Source organism: Hemibagrus wyckioides, linkage group LG22 (genome assembly GCF_019097595.1).
Source record: "Hemibagrus wyckioides isolate EC202008001 linkage group LG22, SWU_Hwy_1.0, whole genome shotgun sequence".
NCBI lineage: Eukaryota > Metazoa > Chordata > Actinopteri > Siluriformes > Bagridae > Hemibagrus > Hemibagrus wyckioides.
This window is the reverse complement of record NC_080731.1, coordinates 20,401,425-20,424,094: the sequence shown is the minus strand read 5'-3', so window position 1 is coordinate 20,424,094 and position 22,670 is coordinate 20,401,425. Positions and strand designations below refer to the sequence as shown.

General features: G+C 42.4%; 1 protein-coding gene across 1 annotated transcript in view; it reads right to left on the bottom strand.

Moving 5' to 3' along the window:
* The window catches only part of LOC131343381 (E3 ubiquitin-protein ligase rnf213-alpha-like), a 96,828-nt gene that overhangs the window by 30,361 nt on the left and 43,797 nt on the right, over positions 1–22,670 (bottom strand). Inside the window, exons 26-34 of the mRNA XM_058375029.1 lie at positions 18,828–19,045; positions 17,823–17,966; positions 12,064–12,234; positions 10,000–11,521; positions 9,543–9,736; positions 6,097–6,252; positions 2,072–5,599; positions 1,836–1,972; positions 1,586–1,684 (exon numbers count right to left, since the gene is read on the bottom strand). Coding sequence (XP_058231012.1) covers positions 1,586–1,684; positions 1,836–1,972; positions 2,072–5,599; positions 6,097–6,252; positions 9,543–9,736; positions 10,000–11,521; positions 12,064–12,234; positions 17,823–17,966; positions 18,828–19,045 — 6,169 coding nt within the window. The remainder of the gene's footprint in view (positions 1–1,585; positions 1,685–1,835; positions 1,973–2,071; positions 5,600–6,096; positions 6,253–9,542; positions 9,737–9,999; positions 11,522–12,063; positions 12,235–17,822; positions 17,967–18,827; positions 19,046–22,670) is intronic.

The window sequence follows — 22,670 nt, the reverse complement described above, 5'->3', positions numbered from 1 at the left end:
CTGCCAGCCGGACTCTTGGAATTTATCCCTGTACCCACATGTCTGTGGTGCCATCTGGCAGTGGACTTCATCACCGATCTCCCCAGCTTCCATGGGTTCATCCTGGTGGCCGTAGATCAGTTCTCTAAGGCTTGTAAGCTTGTTCCCCTGAAAAGTCCTCTCATGGCCATAGAAATCGCCACCATACTGTTTGAGCATGTGTTCCGTTTTTTTGGTGTCCCAGAGGATATCGTCTTGGACAGAAGGGTCCAATTCACCTTGCACGTCTGAAAGGCCTTCTGCGAGAAACTGGGGATTAATTTGAGTCTGTCTTCAGGCTACCAGCCCCAATCTAAGGGGTAAGTGGAGAGGCTTAACCAGGAGCTGGGGCACTACCTACAGATGTACTGCAGCAAAGAACAACAAGGGTGGAGTGAATTCCTCCCCTGGGCATAGTACTCTAATGGCCTCACACCATTCCAGTGTGTACCAGCACATCTAAGCCAATAACAACCCCAATATCAACTGGGTCAAATGTTGTGGCTCTCCACCAAAAGCCTGTGCCTTAAGCTTACGTGTCGCAAGTTGAGCCCTAGGTACATTGGTGTTCCTAGTAGGGGGGATTCTGTTACAATCACACCCGTAATTTCCCCTACAACCCGCAGGAGGGAACCCTCACCCAAGTTCTGAAAGTTACGGGTCACGGGGTGCACTTCCGGTCTCGTGCTTCCAGGGTTACAGACTCTTAAGCATGCTCACACAGTCGCTCAAAAGAGAAGTATCATCATTATGCTGCATACCAGGCCATTGTATTGTATTTTCCTTTCCCGTGTTTGTGACCACTGTTGGGTTTATTGGACTTATTGCTTTTTGTATTTGCCCTTGTTTGTTTGTTCACTACGCTGACTGTGTTTTTGCGGGTTAGATATGTTTGCTTGTTTTTTATCCTGCCTTTGCCTGTTGTTTTGGATTTGTGCCTTGCTCTTGGTTATATTAAACCACGTTTTATCTGCATGTGGATTCTGCCTCATTACATATACAGACAATGAACAAGGCAAAGCAAACAATATGCAGCATCAGCAGAAGCATGAGAAAGAGAAACAAAAAGAAACCAGAACTTAGTGGTGCGAATTAAAGTGAAATTAAAAACACAAGTGATATATGAGTGAGATGTGTGGGGGCTGATGGGAAATATACTGTAGTTCAAATACCAATTAGGCATAACCATGGAATATATAAAATAACACTTTAATGCAATACAGGACTAATTATTTTTTATACCGTTAGGTCCATTTGTTGTTATATTAACTACCAAATCTATATTAATCTACCAAAATCTATTGGAGTTTCAATTAGTTCATGAATATGAGCTGCAAGAGCTTCAGCTGTCATATGAGGATCTTGACAACTGATCATTTATAATACTTGGTTAAAAACCCGTCGCAGACACCGACTGCCTGATTTCTTTAGTTGTTGTTTTTTCTTTTACTTCTTAAGTGACAATTTTAAGATGTGTCCAATTCTGTTATAAGGACATAAAATACTGAAAAACATGCAAAACCCATGCACATATAGTGATACATTAATGACAGGTTTTTGTTTTTACCTCACACAGAAGAGAAGTCGCTGACTTTGTTTTGGATCATTAAAGTAAGACTGCAGTAGCAGGAGTTTGCGTGCTCCTGCATCAGAGACAAGAAATTCACTGGAAGAAACAAAATCACTTTTGTCACAACCTTGGCAAGGACCAACAAGTCTAAAGTTTATCTTTTATAATGGTATAGGTGAATCTGTTTGATCAGAAATAATTGTAAAATGAGTATAACACATTTTTCATAAGCCAGTAAAATCATTACCTCACAGTCTGAGAAAATGACTGCTCTGTGTAAAATTCATTCAGCAGGAAGAGACAGGAATCACTCTCTGCAATGTCAAGCTCCTTATTGATTTTCTCCACATCTCTTTTATTGAGCAGTCGAGAATATGTAGATACCTGTTTTAGATGAATTATAATAAAATAATAAATTAAACAGATGATTATATAAAATTATATGAAGTAAAATGTGGTGACAAATACACAAGTAAAGCGCACCTCAAGGCAAACTCCATCGGTTTCAGTCTCTCTGTATTTTCTTAAAGCCTCTATTAGGTTGCCATGTGACTGCTTTGCAAAATACACCTCTAGAAATCTCTCAGAACTTTCCTCCATGTAGTTTGTTGCTCTCAAAACTGAATCTGGAGTTGCACACTGAAGAAGCATTTCCTGGGCCTTTTCAAGAACTTCCTTTCTCTCATCTTGATCCAGTTCCTGGAACAATATTTGTGGACAGCACTCCAGAAGGATAGATGCACATGTGTCTTCTGTGTAGCCAACTATAGAGTCGTACTTTTTCCTGGTGGTGATGAGCTGCTCACTTTCATTTGAATCCTGTGTCACAAATAAGTTTAGCCAGTCCTCCAATTCAGTCTTCATGTCTTGAGCATAGTCTGGAAGAATATTAGTCATCTCCAAGCAGTGTTTTTCCAGTCGATTCAGCAGCGGTGTTGGGAACTGCTCATACACTGTTCTCTTCTCTTCAATGACAATCAGTCGAAACTCGTCTTTGACTCTGCATTTAACTCTATGGGACCCTAGCCCCAGGTCGACATAGTAACTCCCACCTAATTTTACGTAGCACTGATTCAGAGCATCATAGAGACTCTCATAAAGGCTCTGAATATTGAGAAGGATAACTGACCTTCCTGTCTCCATGCATGTTTTTACTCTGTTTACTGTGCGACAAACCTGAGAGTATTCCTCATCATGTGGAAATCCTGAACCGAAGATGATTTCAACATTGCTTTCATCAATGATCTTCTGGGATTTTAAAATCTGAAGAGCAGAGTGATTGATTGTTGGCAGCAGAAGGTACCTGGAAGTAAATCCGGAAGTCCCTATGTCCAGGTTTTCTCTGAGCAGTGAGACTGTGTCACATGTATTAGTTCTTGATTTATAAATAGTAGAAAATATTTCCAGAACATTGAGAGAATCCAAACCATCAAAATTCCTTTGCACAGCTCTGGTGAGATCTTCATCTGATGGACGGCCATTTGCTTTAATGGCATAAGACATAAGCAACTTTACAAGACTGTAAAAATCCCTGAGTCCAAAGAATTCACTTTTCTGTTCTTTAAGCACTTTCAAGTAGAACTGGGTAAGATATGGAATCAAAAATCTAATCTCTGTATTGACTGGTTCCTTAACACTTGAGCAAATGTCACAAGCTGTGTTTTCCAGTTCCTTTGTCTCAGGAGATGTTCTCAGAACCAAAATACCACGATTCATCTTTGCTGGATCCAATGACCAGTTGGAAATTCCAATAAATCCAACTTTCTTGAACTCATCTGGACTTTCATCATCAACACATCCGTATTCCAGAAGGGGGTGTAATGTTTTCAGTGGCATTTTTGGAGAGTCTTCAGCTAATCCAATTTCATCAAGGACTACCACAGCAACATATTCCTTCAAATTTTTGTCTTTCTGGAACTGTGCACATTGCCTGAATATTGAGATGATCCCCTCAGGAGATGAGTGTGGGCTGCACTGGAATGAGGCCAGCTGTGCCTGCTTGTATCCTTTAAAAAGATCATTTGCAGAAGCCTTGCCCTGCATTGCATGAGCAGCAATTGTCTTGGACAAAGATTTTGAGCTTCCAGGTTTTCCAACCAGAAACAAAGGGATTCTTAAGTTCATGCACACAACCATCATGAATACATTTTCTTTCAGAGCTTCATTTTTTGCCACTGAAGATGGACAGTCAATATTTGAGATGAATGCATCTTTACAAAGCTCAATCTCTGTCAGAATATCACTGCAGGACAGAGAGAAAGCTTCTGAAACTTGTTTCAAGTACTCATTTCGTTTCTCCAGTGAAGCCATGTAGCAGACGGCGACTGCAAGTATAAGAGACCGAACCAGATCATCATCAATGCCTCCTTTGTTTCCTCTAATTTTGTTGATTTCCTTAAATAATTTGTGCCTTTGTTGATAAAACCACATGACAGTTTTCAAGCATCGCTCTATGTCTCTGAGACTGACCATCCTGCATTCATCAGTTAACTCTGCCATATGCTTCTGAGAGGCGGAGATTACCTTTGTAAATAAAACCTGATGTCCAGCATTGGGAAGCTTTTCTTTGCAAAAGAAAGTCTTGATCATCTGTGTGACATAGAGCTCCTGTGTGTGCTCATTTAACTTCCCAAAGTCCCACACCAGAGGAGTAAGGCTTGGTGGTAATGGTTGAACTCTGTAGACCAGCTGCCGCATTGGTATCTGCCCAAGTTTCTCCTCCGTATTCTCACTTCTGACTCTGTATCCTAGTCCAGCTCGTTCCAGTTGCTCTATGGCCTCCTCTGAGTGCTTCCTGTAGGGATTACATGCTGCAATGATCTTAAGGCGAGGTGCATCGATCGGTTCTCCATTCACAGTCTTGTCACACATCACCTCCTTGATTGCATTAACAGCCTCTGTTGTATTAGCTTCATCAAAAAACAGAACTGTATCCAAATCATACTTTTCGTTGTCCTTTGAGATCTCGATTGCCTTCTTCACTTTCTGGTAAATGACCTCTGTTGATGTGCCTCCATGCACTCGCACCACAATCAGGTTTTGTCTCTCCTTTCTTGATCTCAGCAGGTCACACATGAACTGGACCAGCCGGGTCTTTCCACATCCTGTTTCTCCCATGATGATCACAGGAATGTCCGATTCAAATCGAAGGTGAATTGCAAGGATTTTCATCACGTTATCTAAAGTCAACTGATACGTATCATCTGGATCATACAGGCTACTGACTCCTAACACTCTGCTTACAATAGCAAGCTGTTCAGCACGGTCCATTTCCTCAAAGTTAATGTTAAATGGCACTCTTTGTGCCTTTAACTGGCTAAAAAGTCTCTTATCAATAATTTTCTTTTCCACCACCTCTTTAGTCCGAGCATCAACTGCATCTAAATTGTGAATGTGGAACCCTAAAAATGTCATGGACTCATTATCTGCATTGAATAAGATGTAAGGATGTGCCTGTTGTTCCCATCGTCTTCGGAGCTGAAATTCTTCGAGAACCGTGTCTTCTGCTGCTGCATCTTCTGCTTTCTCGTCACTGTCATCCGATGTCTTCAGAGATCTCATGGAAAAATCCTTGGACATTGTCATCATGAATTTCACAACAAATTTTTTAAAGCCTGTCAGGTCATCTTTTAGAGCAGGGCTACAAAAAATAGACTGCTCACATTTCTTCAGCTGGCTGTTGAGAAAGTGTGTGAAGTTTCTCAGTTCTCCCCAAGATGGGTTTTTAATGTCACAGAACTGCAGAAGACACTCCAACCATTCCTTTGGTGAATCTTCAACAGATCCTGGACGGAAAGAGAAGCCCTCCAGTTGGTCTTGTTTTTGTCTGTAGATTTTAAAGTACTGGTAAGTGCGCTGAAAGGCTTCACTACGAAACTCTCTGTCATCCATGAGCTGGTAGTCTTTATCATCTGATCCTTTCTGCTCTAGGTGTCTCAGGGTTTCCTCAGGGGAAAGACACTTCACAGTTGGCAACATTTCCAAAAATGCATCTTCTACTTGAGAAGAAATCTGAGAGTAAACATAGGTACAGAAGTTATACAGTTTTTACTAAATGTTTGAATCCAGGTCATAATTCAACTGTAAGATTAATAAAAGTTTTTAACTCCAACCAAGTTAGTTTTTCTAAATGTGTGTTATCATGCCTGTACAGATTAAGCACTCTTTTACATAGTATACAATGCTATTATAGTATAGAAATTAAATATGAATAAAGTATATGTGTCAAAAGGCAAGTAATGGAGATGTATAAATGAGAGAACAAAGCAATATACAAAAGATGCAGTTAAAACCGTTAGAGAAGCAGTTGGTAAGCTGTTGTGTGTGTGTGTGTGTGTGTGTGTGTGTGTGTGTGTGTGTGTGTGTGTGTGTGTGTGTGTGTTAATAAAATAAAAATTTATTATAATAAAGTCTAATCCAGTCCAAACACAAAGTCAGCAGTTTCTGGCATTTAAACTAAAATATATTTACCGCAATAAGTTCACAAAATAATTTAGCAGAGTGATTACCTCAGAGCTGTGCCGGTCACATTCCCTGTGCTTTCGCTTTGTGTATTCCACCAAATAAATATGGGAGTCATTATATCTCCATATGATCCCATCAGGGCTCTGGAAACTCCTCAACACAAACAGCTGCAGCAGAAAGGTGTACAGTCCTCTGGTCACCTGAACACAGAATTGATTCAAATTGTGTGAAAGTGAAGTATATACAGTACAGTAGAGTTGTGTTCACAGCAGACTAGTTGTGGAGAATCTCTCTCAGCCTTTAGTAATGAATCAACACAAAGCAGTGTCACAGAACTGCCTCTGTCAGCAGTCAGCAACTCCAAGCCATCATGTCTTCTCCAAAATCAAACTCCAACTCACACAACTAGATATCCTGCTGTATATTTAGCTAACTACCAGTGTCATCAAACAGCCATAGTGACAGCTCTTAGGCACTTCATGGGCACATTTAGTAAACTGTAAACTAAAAGACTAGTGTTTGTTTCTTTTGTTGTTTCTTATGTAAAGCTGCTTTGAGACAATGCTCTTTGTTAAAAGCGCTATACAAATAAATTGAAATCGAAATTGTTAATGCACGATTTTCAAAGTGGTCGGATTACGGTTGTTTTCACACTGCACCACTATCTGTGTTAGCATTCAGACTCTGTGTTCACACTGCACCACTATCTGTGTTAGCATTCAGACTCTGTGTTCACACTGCACCGCTATCTGTGTTAGCATTCAGACTCTGTGTTCACACTGCACCGCTATCTGTGTTAGCATTCAGACTCTGTGTTCACACTGCACCGCTATCTGTGTTAGCATTCAGACTCTGTGTTCACACTGCACCGCTATCTGTGTTAGCATTCAGACTCTGTGTTCACACTGCACGATGGATCAGTGACAGGAGCTTTCACACTGCATGACTTTACAATAGGAAGAATCACCCACAACCCTGTCTGCTCCACAGACTGAGTTTCACAACCGAACATACGCCAGAAATGATAAGGAAATAACACAAGATCACATGTGAGGTCAGAGTTCTGGCGCGAGACTTGAAATGAAACCACGCAAAAAAGTTCACCATCCAAATGGTCAGTGCGGGGAACAAGGATTGTGCGTTACACAAATTTTAACAAATGAAAAATTTTGCAATGTCCTGCTGCTGATGCAGCTGGTCAAGCAAATGTTTCTGCTTTATTTCTGTTTGATGTTATTGTAAAGATTATTTATTCTGATATATTATATATAAGACATATTTGTCTGATATATAAGAATATTTGTCTGATTAAAACCTATAAACTCTGTTGAACTATAATATTGTGCTCCAACTGAAGCCATGCTCGCTGATATTGTGGTCTATAACTCCTCCCCAAACTGTCCGCTGCCCTGTATCTCACTCTCTCATTGGCTGTAGGTCATCACCGAGGTACTTTTCAGTCAGAACTCCTTTCACACTGCAGGATTCTGAGTCGCCGACAGATACAGATATTTAGCAGGCCAAATATTTCAGGCGTCGGCAATGCTTCGGCGACTTGCTCAGATCGCGTCTTTGTTAATTCACACTTTGCAATTGTCACTTGTGTGCATGAGCTCTGATTTACCTTAGATTTTGGGCATTTTATGATGACTTTGTAAAACTTGCCGGGGACTTAAAAATCAGGGCTAAAATGAAGTGCAGTGTGAACTCGGCATTAGTCTACTTAGTGAACTGCAAGCCAAAAGACTACTGTTTAAGTTGGGGGATGTTATATATTAGTGGTTACTTTTTCTATGTACACAAAAGGCCTTTTTCTCTCAAATATTGTTCACAAATCTGTCTAAATCTGTGTTAGTGAGCACTTCTCCTTTCCCGAGGTAATCCATCCACCTCACAGGCGTGGCATATCAAGATGCTGATTAGACAGCATGATTATTGCACAGGTGTGCTTTAGGCTGGCCACAATAAAGGTTCACTCTAAAATGTTCGGTTTTATCACACAGCACAATGCCACAGACGTCGCAAGTTTTGAGGGAGCGTGCAATTGGCATGATGACTGCAGGAATGTCCACCAGAGCTGTTGCCCGTGAACTGAATGTTCATTTCTCTACCATAAGCCATCTCCAAAGGTGTTTCAGAGAATTTGGCAGTACATCCAACCGGCCTCACAACCGCAGACCACGTGTAACCACACCAGCCCAGGAGCTCCACATCCAGCATCTTCACCTCCAAGATCGTCTGAGACCAGCCACCCGGACAGCTGCTGCAACAATCGGTTTGCACAACCAAAGAATTTCTGCACAAACTGTCAGAAACTGTCTCAGGGAAGCTCATCTGCATGCTTGTCGTCCTCATCGGGGTCTCGACCTGACTGCAGTTCGTCGTTGTAACCGACTCGAGTGGGCAAATGCTCACATTCGATGGCATCGGGCACTTTGGAGAGGTGTTCTCTTCACGGATGAATCCTGGTTTTCACTGTACAGGGCAGATGGCAGACAGCGTGTATGGTGTCGTGTGGGTGAGCGGTTTGCTGATGTCAGCGTTGTGGATCGAGTGGCCCATGGTGGCAGTGGGGTTATGGTATGGGCAGGCGTATGTTATGGACAACAAACACAGGTGCATTTTATTGATGGCATCTTGAATGCACAGAGATACCATGATGAGATCCTGAGGCCCATTGTTGTGCCATTCGTCCACGACCATCACCTCATGTTGCAGCATGATAATGCACGGCCCCATGTTGCAAGGATCTGTACACAATCCTGGAAGCTGAAAACATTCCAGTTCTTGCATGGTCAGCGTACTCACCGGACATGTCACCCATTGAGCATGTTTGGGATGCTCTGGATCGGCGTATATGACAGCATGTTCCAGTTCCTGCCAATATCCAGCAACTTCGCACAGCCTTGAAGAGGAGTGGACCAACATTTCACAGGCCACAATCAACAACCTGATCAATTCTATGCGAAGGAGATGTGTTGTACTGCGTGAGGCAAATGGTGGTCACACCAGATACTGACTAGTTTTCGGACCTGCCCCAGACCCCCCCAATAGAGTAAAACTGCACATTTTAGAGTGAACCTTTATTGTGGCCAGCCTAAGGCACACCTGTGCAATAATCATGCTGTCTAATCAGCATCTTGATATGCCACGCCTGTGAGGTGGATGAATTTTCTCGGCAAAGGAGAAGTGCTCACTAACACAGATTTAGACAGATTTGTGAACAATATTTGAGAGAAATAGGCCTTTTGTGTACATAGAAAAAGTCTTAGATCTTTGAGTTCAGCTCATGAAAAATGGGGACAAAAACAAAAGTGCTGTGTTTATAATTTTGTTCAGTGTATAAGTTGCTCTGGATAAGGGTGTCTGTGAAATGCCAGAAATATAAAGTTAGTATACGGTTAAAAAGCATCCTATTCTGGTTTAAATTAGGGTATCAAAAATACATATTGTCTGCTTTGTCCACATATTATAAAATAAAAATACTAACCACAGGAGGAATGTCAAAGTGAAAGATTCTTGGGATTCTGTCCGTGGGTTTGTCCTCATACTGCCGCAGCTGAGAGGCAATGTCCTCAGTCCTCAGGTGTGACTGGTTTATCCGTATTGTTTTATGAGTAAATCCTGCACTTCTAAGGTTTTCTTCAGACACTTTCACAAGATTTTTCACATACAGGGATTTTCCTGTTGTAGAACACATTTAAAAAAGAAAACAAGTCAAAAAAGGACAAAGACCCTAAACAATCATTTTACCTGAAACACACACACACATACACACACATATACACACACACACACACACACACAAAAGTGAAAATGGCATTTCCAATTGGTATTAGCTTTATAAGTTATATTTAATTTGTATTCATTCAGATATTTACATATTTTAACATTATAACTAAAAAATCTAAATAATGAAATGAGTCTGGGTGCAGAAGAGCTCTTACCCATGCCTGCATGCTCTGAGAAAATGAGTTTGGTTTTCAGCTGAAATTTGTCAGGTTGGTTCAATTCTGTAAATGCAGTTCCACCTTCTGAGGATGCTTGGTGCTTGTGTAGGAGGTACTGTTTATTTTCCACGTTTTGATTGTGATTCTCAGTAACTGTCCTCTTAAACATGTCAAAAGCCGTGGCAACATAACTGTGATATGCCTTGGAGTCACAGAAAACAATTAATTGGTAATCGTTCTTAAACACGCCTCCCTGGACATGTGCCTCCTGAGTTTTTTTGTAAAAAATGGATTCGAATCTCCGAGACACATCATGATTTAGTTTGTCTGCATTCAGTAAGCAGTAGATCTTCTCATGTGTGCTGCCAGGCTCTACAGCTCTCCTGATGATCAGTTCCACCTCTTCTGCAGTCGTCTCAGAGGTACAGACCAGAATTTCATCATAGGTTGGCAATGGCTGCTCTTTATCATTGTACAGTGATAAGCAAAGTGGAAGCATTTCAACATCTTTACAGGAAATCAGGTTGGGCTTTCCTCTTTCCAAGCTGATTGGTACTTTTCGTTTCACAGTCACTTCTGCAGATTTGGCAAGATGGTTCATGGTTTCTCCAAGAACATCTAAGTCGACAAACTTGTCTGATACGAGTCCTGAGAGTTTGTTGTGGTATGTCTTCCAAAGCATAACGATCTTCTCATCAGAATTTTCCAAGTGGTCAAATGCTGCTGCAATCTGCTCCTCTGTCATGGAAAATGACTCTTCTTCTGTCGTGAGTCCACCTTTGAATTTCATTTGATTTTTAAGGACATTATCTCGTCTTGTCTCATATTTCTCACACCATTCCTCGACCCATTCTTCATCATGTTGATGATCATCAATGCATTGCATCACACTGTCTCGGTACTCCTCTATAGACCTCGTGTCTCTATTGCCTTCTGCTTCTTGCTCATCTTCTTCACAAAAGATTATTGCTGCTTTTATCAGTTCCTCTGTAAAACCGGTCTCAAGACAATACTCTATCATGTCTGGATAATCATTGAGGAACTTCTTGAGCTCGAGTGATGCTTGGGATCCAGCGCTTTCAACTGGGGTTTCGAGTGCTCTGAGGAGAGCATTTTGCACGTCACTTTCATTAATGTTGTCCTTCATGATGGATAACATGTTAAGAAGACTAGTGCTAATGTTCTTCCACTCAATGCGAAATTCGGCCACAGAGCGACACAGATAGACTAGCTGTTTTGCTGTGAAGTAATTCAAGCAGTAGTATGTGTTCCTTTTCAGCTCCATATACTTTAACCATTCAGAGAGACAGCTTCTCATGCTTTCACACAGTCCTTTCAACTCATCAAGCAGCGGCCTTTTACCTTTGATCTCTACATTTGTAATACCAAATTTTACCCATATTTTAATATCATGTTCTTTTTGGCAGTAGGCGGTCATCTCCCAGTCTTGAAAGAGAATATGTCCAGCATCACGGAGGTCAAGGAAGCACTCTCCCACATTTATTATCTGCTCCAAAACCTGAAAAAATAGATAAATACTATAGCTTTTTCACGGAGATGCAGGAGCTACTGAAGAGTTTGTAGACTGAAGTGTTATTGCATCTGTGAAAGGTTTTGAGATCAAAATTAAATAAAAGTCTAACTGTGACTCTGGAAGAATACCTGCTGGCAAGCTGTTACCCAACACTGCGGTAGATCTATTGCTCTGCACAGCTTAGTTTCAACAAAGATGCCTTTAAAGTTCATGTTACTGAAGGTCTTGATTAACAGGAGTAGGGATGTAAAATTACGGTTTAAAACAAATGTGTATCATGATATTCCATAGTAATACATTAAATATTCTACAATACGAGAATATATAGTAATGGCCTGTTCATTAAAAGACCTTACAGACTAAATACTTAATTATTAAGTAAATTTCTTAAATTTCTTAATTATTTTAGCCAAGGTTATTTACTGTAGGTGACTACGTGTCAGTTTTCCGCAACATTTTTATTTGTGAGAAATTGTTCACAGTATTACAATATTATTTAATTTTTATTTTTATGTACATAAACCTACCTCAGTGTAGGCTGTGATTTCATCTTCTCGGTTTTTAACACTGACAGTGATCAGCATCAGTTTGTTGTGCAGTTCTTGAAGCTCAGCAAGGTTGTATGTTCTGTGTTTTGTATCCTCTACATTAGACAATTTTTCCTTGCACTTTAATGTGAGGCAATTTTCCAGATTAATCTTAAAAACAAAATGAAGCATGATTAGGGAATTCATTAGGGAAGTCATTTAGTACAACCAAACCATATTTTGCCAAATTACATGTTTAATATTGTATTCTTAAATTGTAAATTTAAAATGCCTTTAAAATATTAGCACTATTTGAGAATACTCGAGCTTAAATAATAACAGTGTTTCATTGTAAGGATGAGCTGGAGGCTGCAGGAGTCGAATCCATAAGCGGATCTTTATTAACAAACACACAGGCTTAATCGAAGTCAAAAAACAAACGTGAGTCAAAATTGGAAAAACCACTGGGACGAGAAAACAAAACCGAAAGCACAAAACGAAGTGTGTAATCAGAGAAACAGGCAGGGTCATACACGGAAATCAATATCATAGACAAGGCAGGAATCGGTCGTGGAAAACAGGCAAGGATCATGCACAAATTAGTAGGTCACGTGAGGATGATACTTTGCGTAAAACAATGCATGTGTGGGGTATTTATGTCCGTGGGAAAACAATCAGTGAATCACGTGAGTAATTAGTATTCCAGAGAGGGTTCGCATTCGTGTTGGGATGTTACATAGACCCCCCTCTATGAACACCTCCTGGTGCTCTATGGCGTGGTCTACCCCAAGGGTGGAACGGTCTGGGTCAGTCGAGTGGAATTCCTCCATTAAGGAGGGGTTCAGGATGTCAGCAGAGTCCACCCAGGAGTGTTCCTCAGGACCATAGCCCTCCCATTCAACCAGATACTGTATGTGGTTGCAGATGCGAACAGGAGTTCAGTAGAGTGCGTACTCGATAGGCCGGGGCCCCGTCAATGTCCAGCAGAGGTGGAGGCTCGTCCTGACTGGGGGTTTTAGATGGGGGATCATAGGCAGGCTTAAGAAGAGAGATATGAAAGGTGGGAGAGATTCAGTATGTGAGTGGCAGCTGCAGACGGTAGGAGACTGCGTTGACCTAGTGGATGATGGTGAATGGGCTCAGCTTACAACAAGGGAGTTGGAGCTTCAGGTTACGAGTAGACAACCCTGTAGGTGGGGTGTGGACGGCAGCAGCCATCCGCCATATCTTTCTGCCGTCTAATAGCCCTCTGTAAATGGATGTGAGCTCTTTCCCATACCTCTTGGCTGCGTCTGGACCAGTCATCTATGGCAGGGACAGAGAAGGGCTCTCCAAACCAGGGAAACAATGGTGGTTGATAACCTAAGACACATTGGAATGGCATGAGCCTTGTGGACGAGTGGGTGAGGGAGTTCTGGGCATATTCAGCCCAGGGGAGGAACTCGCTCCAGCGGTGTTGTTGGCGGCTACAATAGGAGCAGAGAAACCTCCCAATTTCTTGGTTAAATCTTTCTACTTGGCCATTAGACTGTGGGTGGTACCCAGAACTCAAGCTCACATTAATGCCCAGTTGAGAACAGAACAGAACCAAATGTGTGAGGTGAACTGAGAACTGTAGTGATGGAAGACCTGGTGAAAGAGCATGGTTGCTGTTTCCATGGCTGTAGGTAATCCTTTGAGCAGTATCAGTTTGCAGGCTTTAGAAAACTGGTCAGTGACAACTAGGATCGCAGTGAACCCGTCCGAGGCCAGGAGATCCATCAAGAAGTCCACTGCGATGTGCGACCAGGGACAGTGTGGGATGGGCAGTGGCTCAAGCAGCCCTTTGGGAAGCTGGCGGCTGGTGCATGACTGGGCACAGGTAGAGCAAGATCTCACATAATCCACTACGTCGGATCTGAGAGAGGGCCACCAGAAACGGCACTGGGTGAGTTCTGTGGTACGGCGAATACCCGGATGGCCACTACTGGGTGCCTCGTGCACCCACTGTAGAACTCTATGACGAAGAGTGGCGGGTATATAAAGCTTTGCTACAGGGCAGGTTGTGGGTGGAGCTTCCTCCACATGAGCTCTCCTGATTTCCTCAGATAACAGAGGATAGCAGGATGGGTTCAGACTGAGACTGCGAGTTGTTCATTTCCATTTGACGGGAGAGCGCGTCAGCTTTGCCATTCTTGGATCCTGGACAGTATGTGACAGAGAAGTGGAAGCACATGAAGAAGAGTGCCCAGTGGGCCTGACGGGGGTTGAGATGCTTGGCACCCCACAGATATTCAAGGTTACGGTGGTCTGTAAGAACCAGAAAGGGGTGTCATGCTCCCTCCAGCCAGTGGCGCCACTCTTCCAGGGCGGTTTTAATGGAGAGGAGTTCATGGTTGCCCATGTCATAATTTGCCTCTGCTGCAGTTAGTTTCCTGGAGAAGTACATACATGGATGGAGTTTCCCAGAATCTGGCTGGCATTGCGACAGGACTGCCCCAATCCCCGAGCTGGAGGTGTCAACTTCCACAACAAAGGGGTTATCTGGATCAGGATGACGTAGGATCGGGGCTGTGCTGAAACTGTTTTTGAGTTTTTGAAATGCGTCACATGCTCAGTCTGTCCATGACAGTCTCTTAGGCTTCCGTTTAAGAAGAGAGGTTAGTGGACCCGACAATCATGCTATAGTTCCTGATAAAGCATCTATAGAAGTTAGCAAACCCCGGGAAGCGTTGTAAATCCTTAACTGTGATGGGTTCAGGCCATTTGGAGACAGCTTGGACCTTGGCTTGATCCATCTCCACCTTCCCTGGTGAGAGCACATAACCTAGGAAGGCGATGGTGGTATGGTGAAACTCACATTTTTCTAATTTAACATAGAGGTGATGTTGTAGGAGGTGGGACAAAACGAGGCGTACATGGCAGGTGTGGTCTTCGAGGGAAGAGGAGTAAATCAAAATATCATGAATATATGCAATGATGAATTTGTTTAACATGTCCCTGAGAATCTCATTAACTAGAGACTGGAAAATGGTGGGGGCATTCGTGAGACCATAGGGTATGACGAGATACTCGTAATGTCCCCGGGTCGTGTGGAAGGCCGTCTTCCATTCGTCCCCCTCCCTAATTCGCACAAGGTTATAAGTGCTCCGTAAGTCCAACTTGGTGAAAATCGTGGCCCCTCAAAGTTGTTCTAGAGCTGCGGGTACCAGAGGGAGAGGATATGGGTAATGGATGGTGATGTTATTCAAACCTCTGTAGTCAATACATGGGTGAAGGCCTCCATCCTTCTTCTCCACAAAAAAGAAACCGGCAGCAGCAGGTGATGTAGAGGGGAGAATGAACCCAGAGGCTAGTGCTTCCTCAATATAATCTTCAATGGCTTGAGTCTCTGGCAGTGATAGAGGGTAGACCCGGCTTTTGGGTTTCATGGCATTGGGTAGCAGTTCTATAGCACAATCCCAAGGGTGATACGGTGGAAGATGAGAGGCCCTCTCCTTACTGAACACCTCGCGCAGGTCCTCATATTCCTTGGGTATTCTGACTGCATGATTGGGTTTGGGGCTTTCTACTGTTGTGGTAAAGCACAGACGTGGTGAGGTGGGAGAGAAACAATGGCACTGGCAGTGAAGAGACCAGTGCCTCAGTTCCCCGTCTCTCCAGGAAATGCGAGGCTCATGCTGTTGTAGCCAGGGCAGGCCCAAAACGATGGGGTTAGCAGGCGAGGAGATGACAAAGAACGTGGTCCTCTCGTAGTGAAAAAGCCCGATTTGGAGGTCAAGGGGTTAAGTCTGACGATAAAGGAATCCCTCCCGATAGGTTGGTTGTTGATGGCCGTCACTCGTAAAGGAGGGATGCATGGTGTAGTGGGAAGGTGTAGTTTCTCTACGAGGCCGCTATTGATGAGGTTGATGGCTGCCCCAGAGTCTAGTAGCGCTGAGATGGGAAACATATGATCAGCATAGTGCAGTATGGACGATAAAGATACCTTAGCAGAATTTTTAATCTTTCCTACCTGAGATGTGGTTGGTTTCTCAGGGTAACGTGACACTTGGTGACCTGGTTGACCGCAGTAGTAGCATAAGCGCATGTTGGTATGGCGCTGGCGTTCTTTCTCTGACACTTTTGCTCTTCCCAGTTGCATGGGCTCAGAAGTATCCTCTGGAGCAGCTGGGATATCCTGGTAGCAATGTGGTGGAAGACGAGAGGAAGCAGTGACACAGTGCTGGCATTGCAGGTTGTCGAGCTGGATCGCCATTCCGATGAATGGTGTTAGGATCTCGGCACACCATTTTAGCCTGTAGAACTGGGTTCAAACCACCTCGAAAAACGGCCAGGAGAGCTGTATCATTCCACCCAGATTGAGCTGCAAGGGTACGGAATTTTATGGTGTAATCGGCGGCGCTATCCGAGCCTTGGCGTAATTCCATCAACTGCACAGAAATGTCTTTACCCCCGGCTGGATACTCAAAAACCTCATGGATCTGCCCAGCGAAATAATCAGCAGAAGTCTTAACCTGTGGATCTGCATCCCATACTGCCGATGCCCAGTCCAGAGCTCTGCCCGTGAGTAGAGACAGCATGAATGCGCACTTGGTTGTATTGCTGCTATACAGTTCTGGCTGATGCGCAAAGTAATTAGCACACTGGCAAAGGAATTCCCGGCAACGATCAGCTGATCCATCAAATTTTTCTGGTAGTGCCATTTGTGGAGTTAAGCTACATGCAGCAGGAGCAGGTGGCTGAGAAACAGGAGGAGCAGCGATAGATACCTGGGCTTGAGGCTGTTGTTGTTGCAGCTGCGCGTTGGTGGCCTGTAGCTCCACGACCTGATCTTGATATGCATGGATCATATGTCCTTGGCGGACGATAGTGGCTTATAAATCCACTGGATTCTCCATTGGCAAAGTATCCTGTAAGGATGAGCTGGAGGCTGCAGGAGTTGAATCCATAAGCAGATCTTTATTAACAAACACACAGGCTTAATCGAAGTCAAAAAACAAACGCAAGTCAAAACCAGAAAAAACACTGGGACGAGAAAACAAAACCAAAAGCACAAAATGAAGCGTGTAATCAGAGAAACAGGCAGGGTCATACACAGAAATCAATATCATAGACAAGGCAGGAATTGGTCATGGAAAACAGGCAAGGATCATGCACAAATTCAATCTCAAACACAGAATAACGCTCAGTAGGTCACGTGAGGACGATACTTCGCGTAAAACAATGCATGGGTGGGGTATTTATGTCCGTGGGAAAACAATCAGTGAGTCACGTGAGTAATTAGTATTCCGGAGAGGGTTCACGTTCGTGTTGGGATGTTACATTAGTATTGGATAAGGTTTCTTAAATGTTTCATTTTTTTCTTAAATATTTTTTTTTTACTCATTAGCTGTTTTAAATTTGGAACATACCACAGCCCAACTTCATAAGGCAACATTTCAAACCATCAATAACAAGACAGCTGCAATCGATTTGTTAAAGATTTAATGAAGTGATTTCTTTGGTATGTATGTTGAAGCCATGTGTGTAACTGTTAATACTTTGTTACCCCACCCTCTCCCCCACTCCTGACCTGAAGCAATGCTATTGTTTTCTTTCTATTCAGAATTCAATTATCAATAAAAATTAATTAACAATAACAAAATAAACCATTAATATATAGAGCAGCTGTATGTAGAAATGCAAGAAAAGAGAATCTCATATCTAGTATCTTTGTAATATCTTCAATAGACAGCTACAAGCCTCAGTGAAGAAAGTAACAGATTAGAATATTTTACCTTTGTTTGAGCTTCAGATGGAATTTTGATGATGTAAATCCCGCTGTCGTTTATATCTGTGGCCTGCTGCAAAGACGACCTCTCAACAGAACCATGAGTCTCATAGGCAATTTTGAGCCACTCCATGTTGGCACAGGAGTCTTTCTGTTAAATGTTATAATATTCATAATGTATTAAAGAGTGAGAGATCTTTTAAATGCATAACTGTGGTTTCATGTGATCAAGGTAAACAAATATGCAATTTAGATTCTTTTTCTGCAAGAGGCTTCTGTCTGGCCATTTTAACATTCAGCCCAGATCAGTGGAATGTTGCAGTGATGGTTGACTTTCTGCAGGTTTCTCCCCTCTCCACACATAATCTTTAAAGCCACTTGACCATCAGGTTCTCTGTCACCTCTCTTATAGCTCCCACTTCCTTGGCTGGACGGCCAGGTCTAGGAATAGTTCAGGTTGTCCCAAACTTCTTCCTTTAAAGAATTATGGAGGCCACTGAACCTTCAATAAACTGAAATATTTGTAGCTCAGACCTCAACACAATCCCATCCCTGAGCTCTACAGACAGTTCCCTTAGACCTCATGGCTTAGTTTTTGCTCTGATCTGCATTTTCAATTCTTTTCACCTTATAGACAGGTCTTTCAAATCATATCTAATCCAATGAATTTACCACAGGTAGACTCCAAGTATAGAAGCATCTTAAACATGATTCAGATAAATGAGATGCACCTGAGCTGAATTTCATGTGTCATAGCAAATGGTCTCAATACTTATGTCACTGTGAAATTTCTTTTTAATACATTTAAAATTTAGAACAAATCTGTTTTTTTTGCTCTGTCATTATGTGGTATATGAGGAAAACAAATAATTTAAACTATTTGGCCATAAAGCTGCCACATAAAAAAATGTGAGAAAATTATACAAACGCTAACAACCGTCATTCTAATGTTACAAAGGAGAGAATAATGCTTTTTTTCAGTGTTAAAGATTGCATATTAAATGAAACTTACTAGTTTAGCTTCCAGTTTTTGGTCACTATTCAAAGCACATTTAAGCTTGTTGATAGCTTGCAGGAGATCTTCAGTTCCAGATTTTTCAGACAGCTGATATATGAGTGGTGCAGCAGCAGATATGGCATCTCTGAAACAGCACACTTTATCAATGTCCATGGCATTTTCTCCAGCAGAGATAGAGGCCAGCTCCACAAATGCAGTTAGCTCTCCAGTGTCTTAAAAATAGTGAGTAAAAATGAAGTAATAAATAAACTTTTTTTCATTAATACATTGTTCATTAGTAATTACTGTGTTTCACCATTAGTTAACTTTATTATTTCTTAACAATGCTCTGTATGTATGTTCTATATTCCAATAATATAACATAAATCTTCTATTGCAGGGGGCAGTTTATTAAGAATGGTAGGCAGTCCAAAGCATTAGGAAATAACAAGGTCAAAATCACAGGCTAGGGTTGGGTGATCTATCGAAGACTAGGCTGAGGCAAAATCAGGCGAGGATCAAAACCAAGAGTAAACAAGACAAATCAAATGAATCTGTAACTGCAGGCAAGGGAACAAGGGAAACGGGACACACTGTATACTGCACTTCACCAAACTCAAGACACTGAGGCTAATCAAGACATATTACATTACATTTACAGCATTTGGCAGACTCCCTTATCCAGAGCGAATCACAGTTTATCTCATTTTGCAATGTAAATAAAGAAAACACATGAGACCGGTTTCAAAGTGCACCTGAGTGCTGTAGCACTGCAGGCTGCTCACTTAGCAGAAGAGGAAGATCCTTGACAGCTCCAAAAATGTGCCTTCTTCTTCTTCTTTCGGCTTTACCCTTCAGGGGTGGCCACAGCGAATCATCTCTCTCCACCTATCCCTATCTTCTGCATCCTCAACACTTGCACCCACTAGCTTCATATTCTCATTTATTACATCCATATACCTCCTCTTTGGCCTTCCTCTTTTCCTCCTGCCTGGCAGCTCCAACTCCATGTCCAACATTCTCCTACCAATATACTCACTGTCCCTCCTCTGGACATGTCCAAACCATCTTAACCTGGCCTCTCTATCTTTGTCCCCCAAACATCCAACATGAGCTGTCCCTCTGATGTACTCGTTCCTAATCCTGTCCAACCGTGTCCCTCCCAAAGAGAACCTCAACATCTTCAGCTCTGCTACCTCCAGCTCTGACTCCTGTCTCTTCCTCAGTGACACTGTCTCTAAACCATACAGCATGGCCGGTCTCACCACTGTCCTGTACGCCTTCCCCTTGATTCTCGCTGATATTTTTCTATCACACAGCACTCCCGACACCTTTCTCCACCCATTCCAACCTGCCTGCACTCGCTTCTTTACCTCTTTCCCACACTCTCCATTACTCTGGACTGTTGACCCCAAGTCCTTAAACTCCTGTACCTTCTTCACCTCTTCACCCTGTAATCTTACTGTTCCACTTCCCTCCCTGTCATTCACACACATGTACTCAGTCTTACTACCACTGACTTTCATTCCTCTTCTCTCCAGCACAAACCTCCACCTCTCCAGGTTTTCCTCCACCTGCTCCCTGCTCTCACTACAGATCACAATGTCATCTGCAAACATCATTGTCCAAGGAGACTCCTGTCTGACCTCCTCTGACAACTGGTCCATCACCATAGCAAACAGGAAGGGGCTCAGAGCCGATCCCTGATGCAGTCCCACCTCCACTTTGAACTCCTCTGTGACCTACAGCACACCTCACCACTGTCCTGCTCCTCTCATACATGTCCTGCACCACTCTGACATTCTTCTCTGCTACTCCTGACTTCCTCATACAGTACCACAGCTCTTCTCTTGGCACCCTGTCATACGCTTTCTCCAAGTCTACAAACACACAGTGCAACTCTCTCTGACCATCCCTATACTTCTCCATCAACATTCTCACAGCAAAAATTGCATCTGTTGTGCTCTTTCTGGGCATGAAGCCATACTGCTGCTCACAAATTTCCACTATCTTCCTTAACCTAGCTTCCACTACTCTTTCCCAGAGCTTCATTGTATGGCTCATCAACTTTATCCCCCTATAGTTGCTGCAACTCTGCACATCACCCTTATTCTTAAAGATCGGCACTAATACACTTCTTCTCCATTCCTCAGGCATCTTCTCACTCTCTAGAACCCTGTTAAACAGACTAGTTAAAAATTCCACTGCTGCCTCTCCTAGACACTTCCAGACCTCCACCGGGATGTCGTCAGGACCAACTGCCTTTCCACTTTTCATCCTCTTCAAAGCCTTCCTGACTTTATCCTTTCTAATCTTATCTACTTCCTGTTCCACAGAGTTCATCCCTTCTACTCTTTCTTCCCTCTCATTTTCCTCATTCATCAGCTCTTCAGAGTACTCCTTCCATCTCCTCCATACACTCTCCTCACTTGTGAGCACCTTTCCATCTCTATCCTTAACCCTTAGGAGTCTGCAGGTGTTTTGGGGCCCTGAAGAAGTTCTGACATGTCCTGACATTTGTGTATATTTCAGTTACATATAAACATATAAATGGTTAAAGTCTGATTACACTGTATTCAGCACAAATACAATAATATGTGAGCAGCATGTGTGTATAAGTTTGTATATTGGAGAAAATAACAGTTATGCGTGATTATTGAAAACAACAAAAAAATAAGTCACTGAAACAAGACCACAAAACACATTCATAACATTTGTGTACAAGACTTTTGTGACCTGGATCTTGTAGCCTGGAGATTTTACTTTGAAATGATGTGACACTCATCCTGCTCACTTAATCACAGAAAACAATACATTCATTTAAATTTTCTAAGACACTTTTTGTTTAGAAAGGCCATATGCGAGGAGGTGTGAATGATCATGAATAATGCTGTAATTCACACCAGAGAACACAAAGACCCGCATAATGAACTACATAATTACCCCTTTCAGTCAGGTATGTGATTGAGGAAAGTGCTACAAGAAAATAATTTGAGGACAAAAACATATTTCTTTGTTTGTAGTTTATGTAGAATAACTCGAGTCACTTGCAAGAATCCCAGGAACAGTTCAAGGTAAATAAAAAGTGTAAAAACAGACATTCAGCAATTGTCCAAAAACATACATGCAGGGTAAAACTGCAACAGCAAGCTGGTGTCTGGGGGGCGTGGCCTTGTATGTAGATTACCCAGACTGTTTTCCCTGTGAATAGCATGTGGGCGTGTCTTGCCTCAGGTCATTATCAGATAATGAAGTGTGACAGAAATTCTGTGCCTCTCCTTGGTTTCACACGGATTACATAAACTGAGAATGTTTGTTTTGTGACTTGCATCATTTAAAAGTAGACCCTTTAAGCCTTCTATAGATATATTTCTCATGTGTGTGTGTGTGTGTGCAGTATTCGCGGAGTTTCAGTTCATTTTAGTGATATTTTCGCGGAGACTGAGACGGCTGAAAGCGCACCCTGTTGATATTTTCTTTATTTTACAAAAGCACAATGTTTTGTGGATATTGTGAGTGTACATAAATAAAAGTAGACCCTTTACAGATTCAAATGATGTACTACACTTATGTGTATGATCAAAAATGAGGGAGCATTTTATGTTCTTTTCACGGTTACCAGAAAAAAATGCAAGTGTTCCCGCCGGCAGGTTTGCCGACTCCTAAGGGTTAATAACTCTAACTGGCTGCACATCCTTCCCATCTCGATCCCTCTGCCTAGCTAACCTGTACAAGTCCTTCTCTCCATCTCTAGTGTCTAACCTAGTGTACAACTCATCATACGCCTTCTGCTTGGCCTTAGACACCTCCCTCTTCACTCTGTGCTGTAACTCCTTGTATTCCTGTCTATTCTCTACA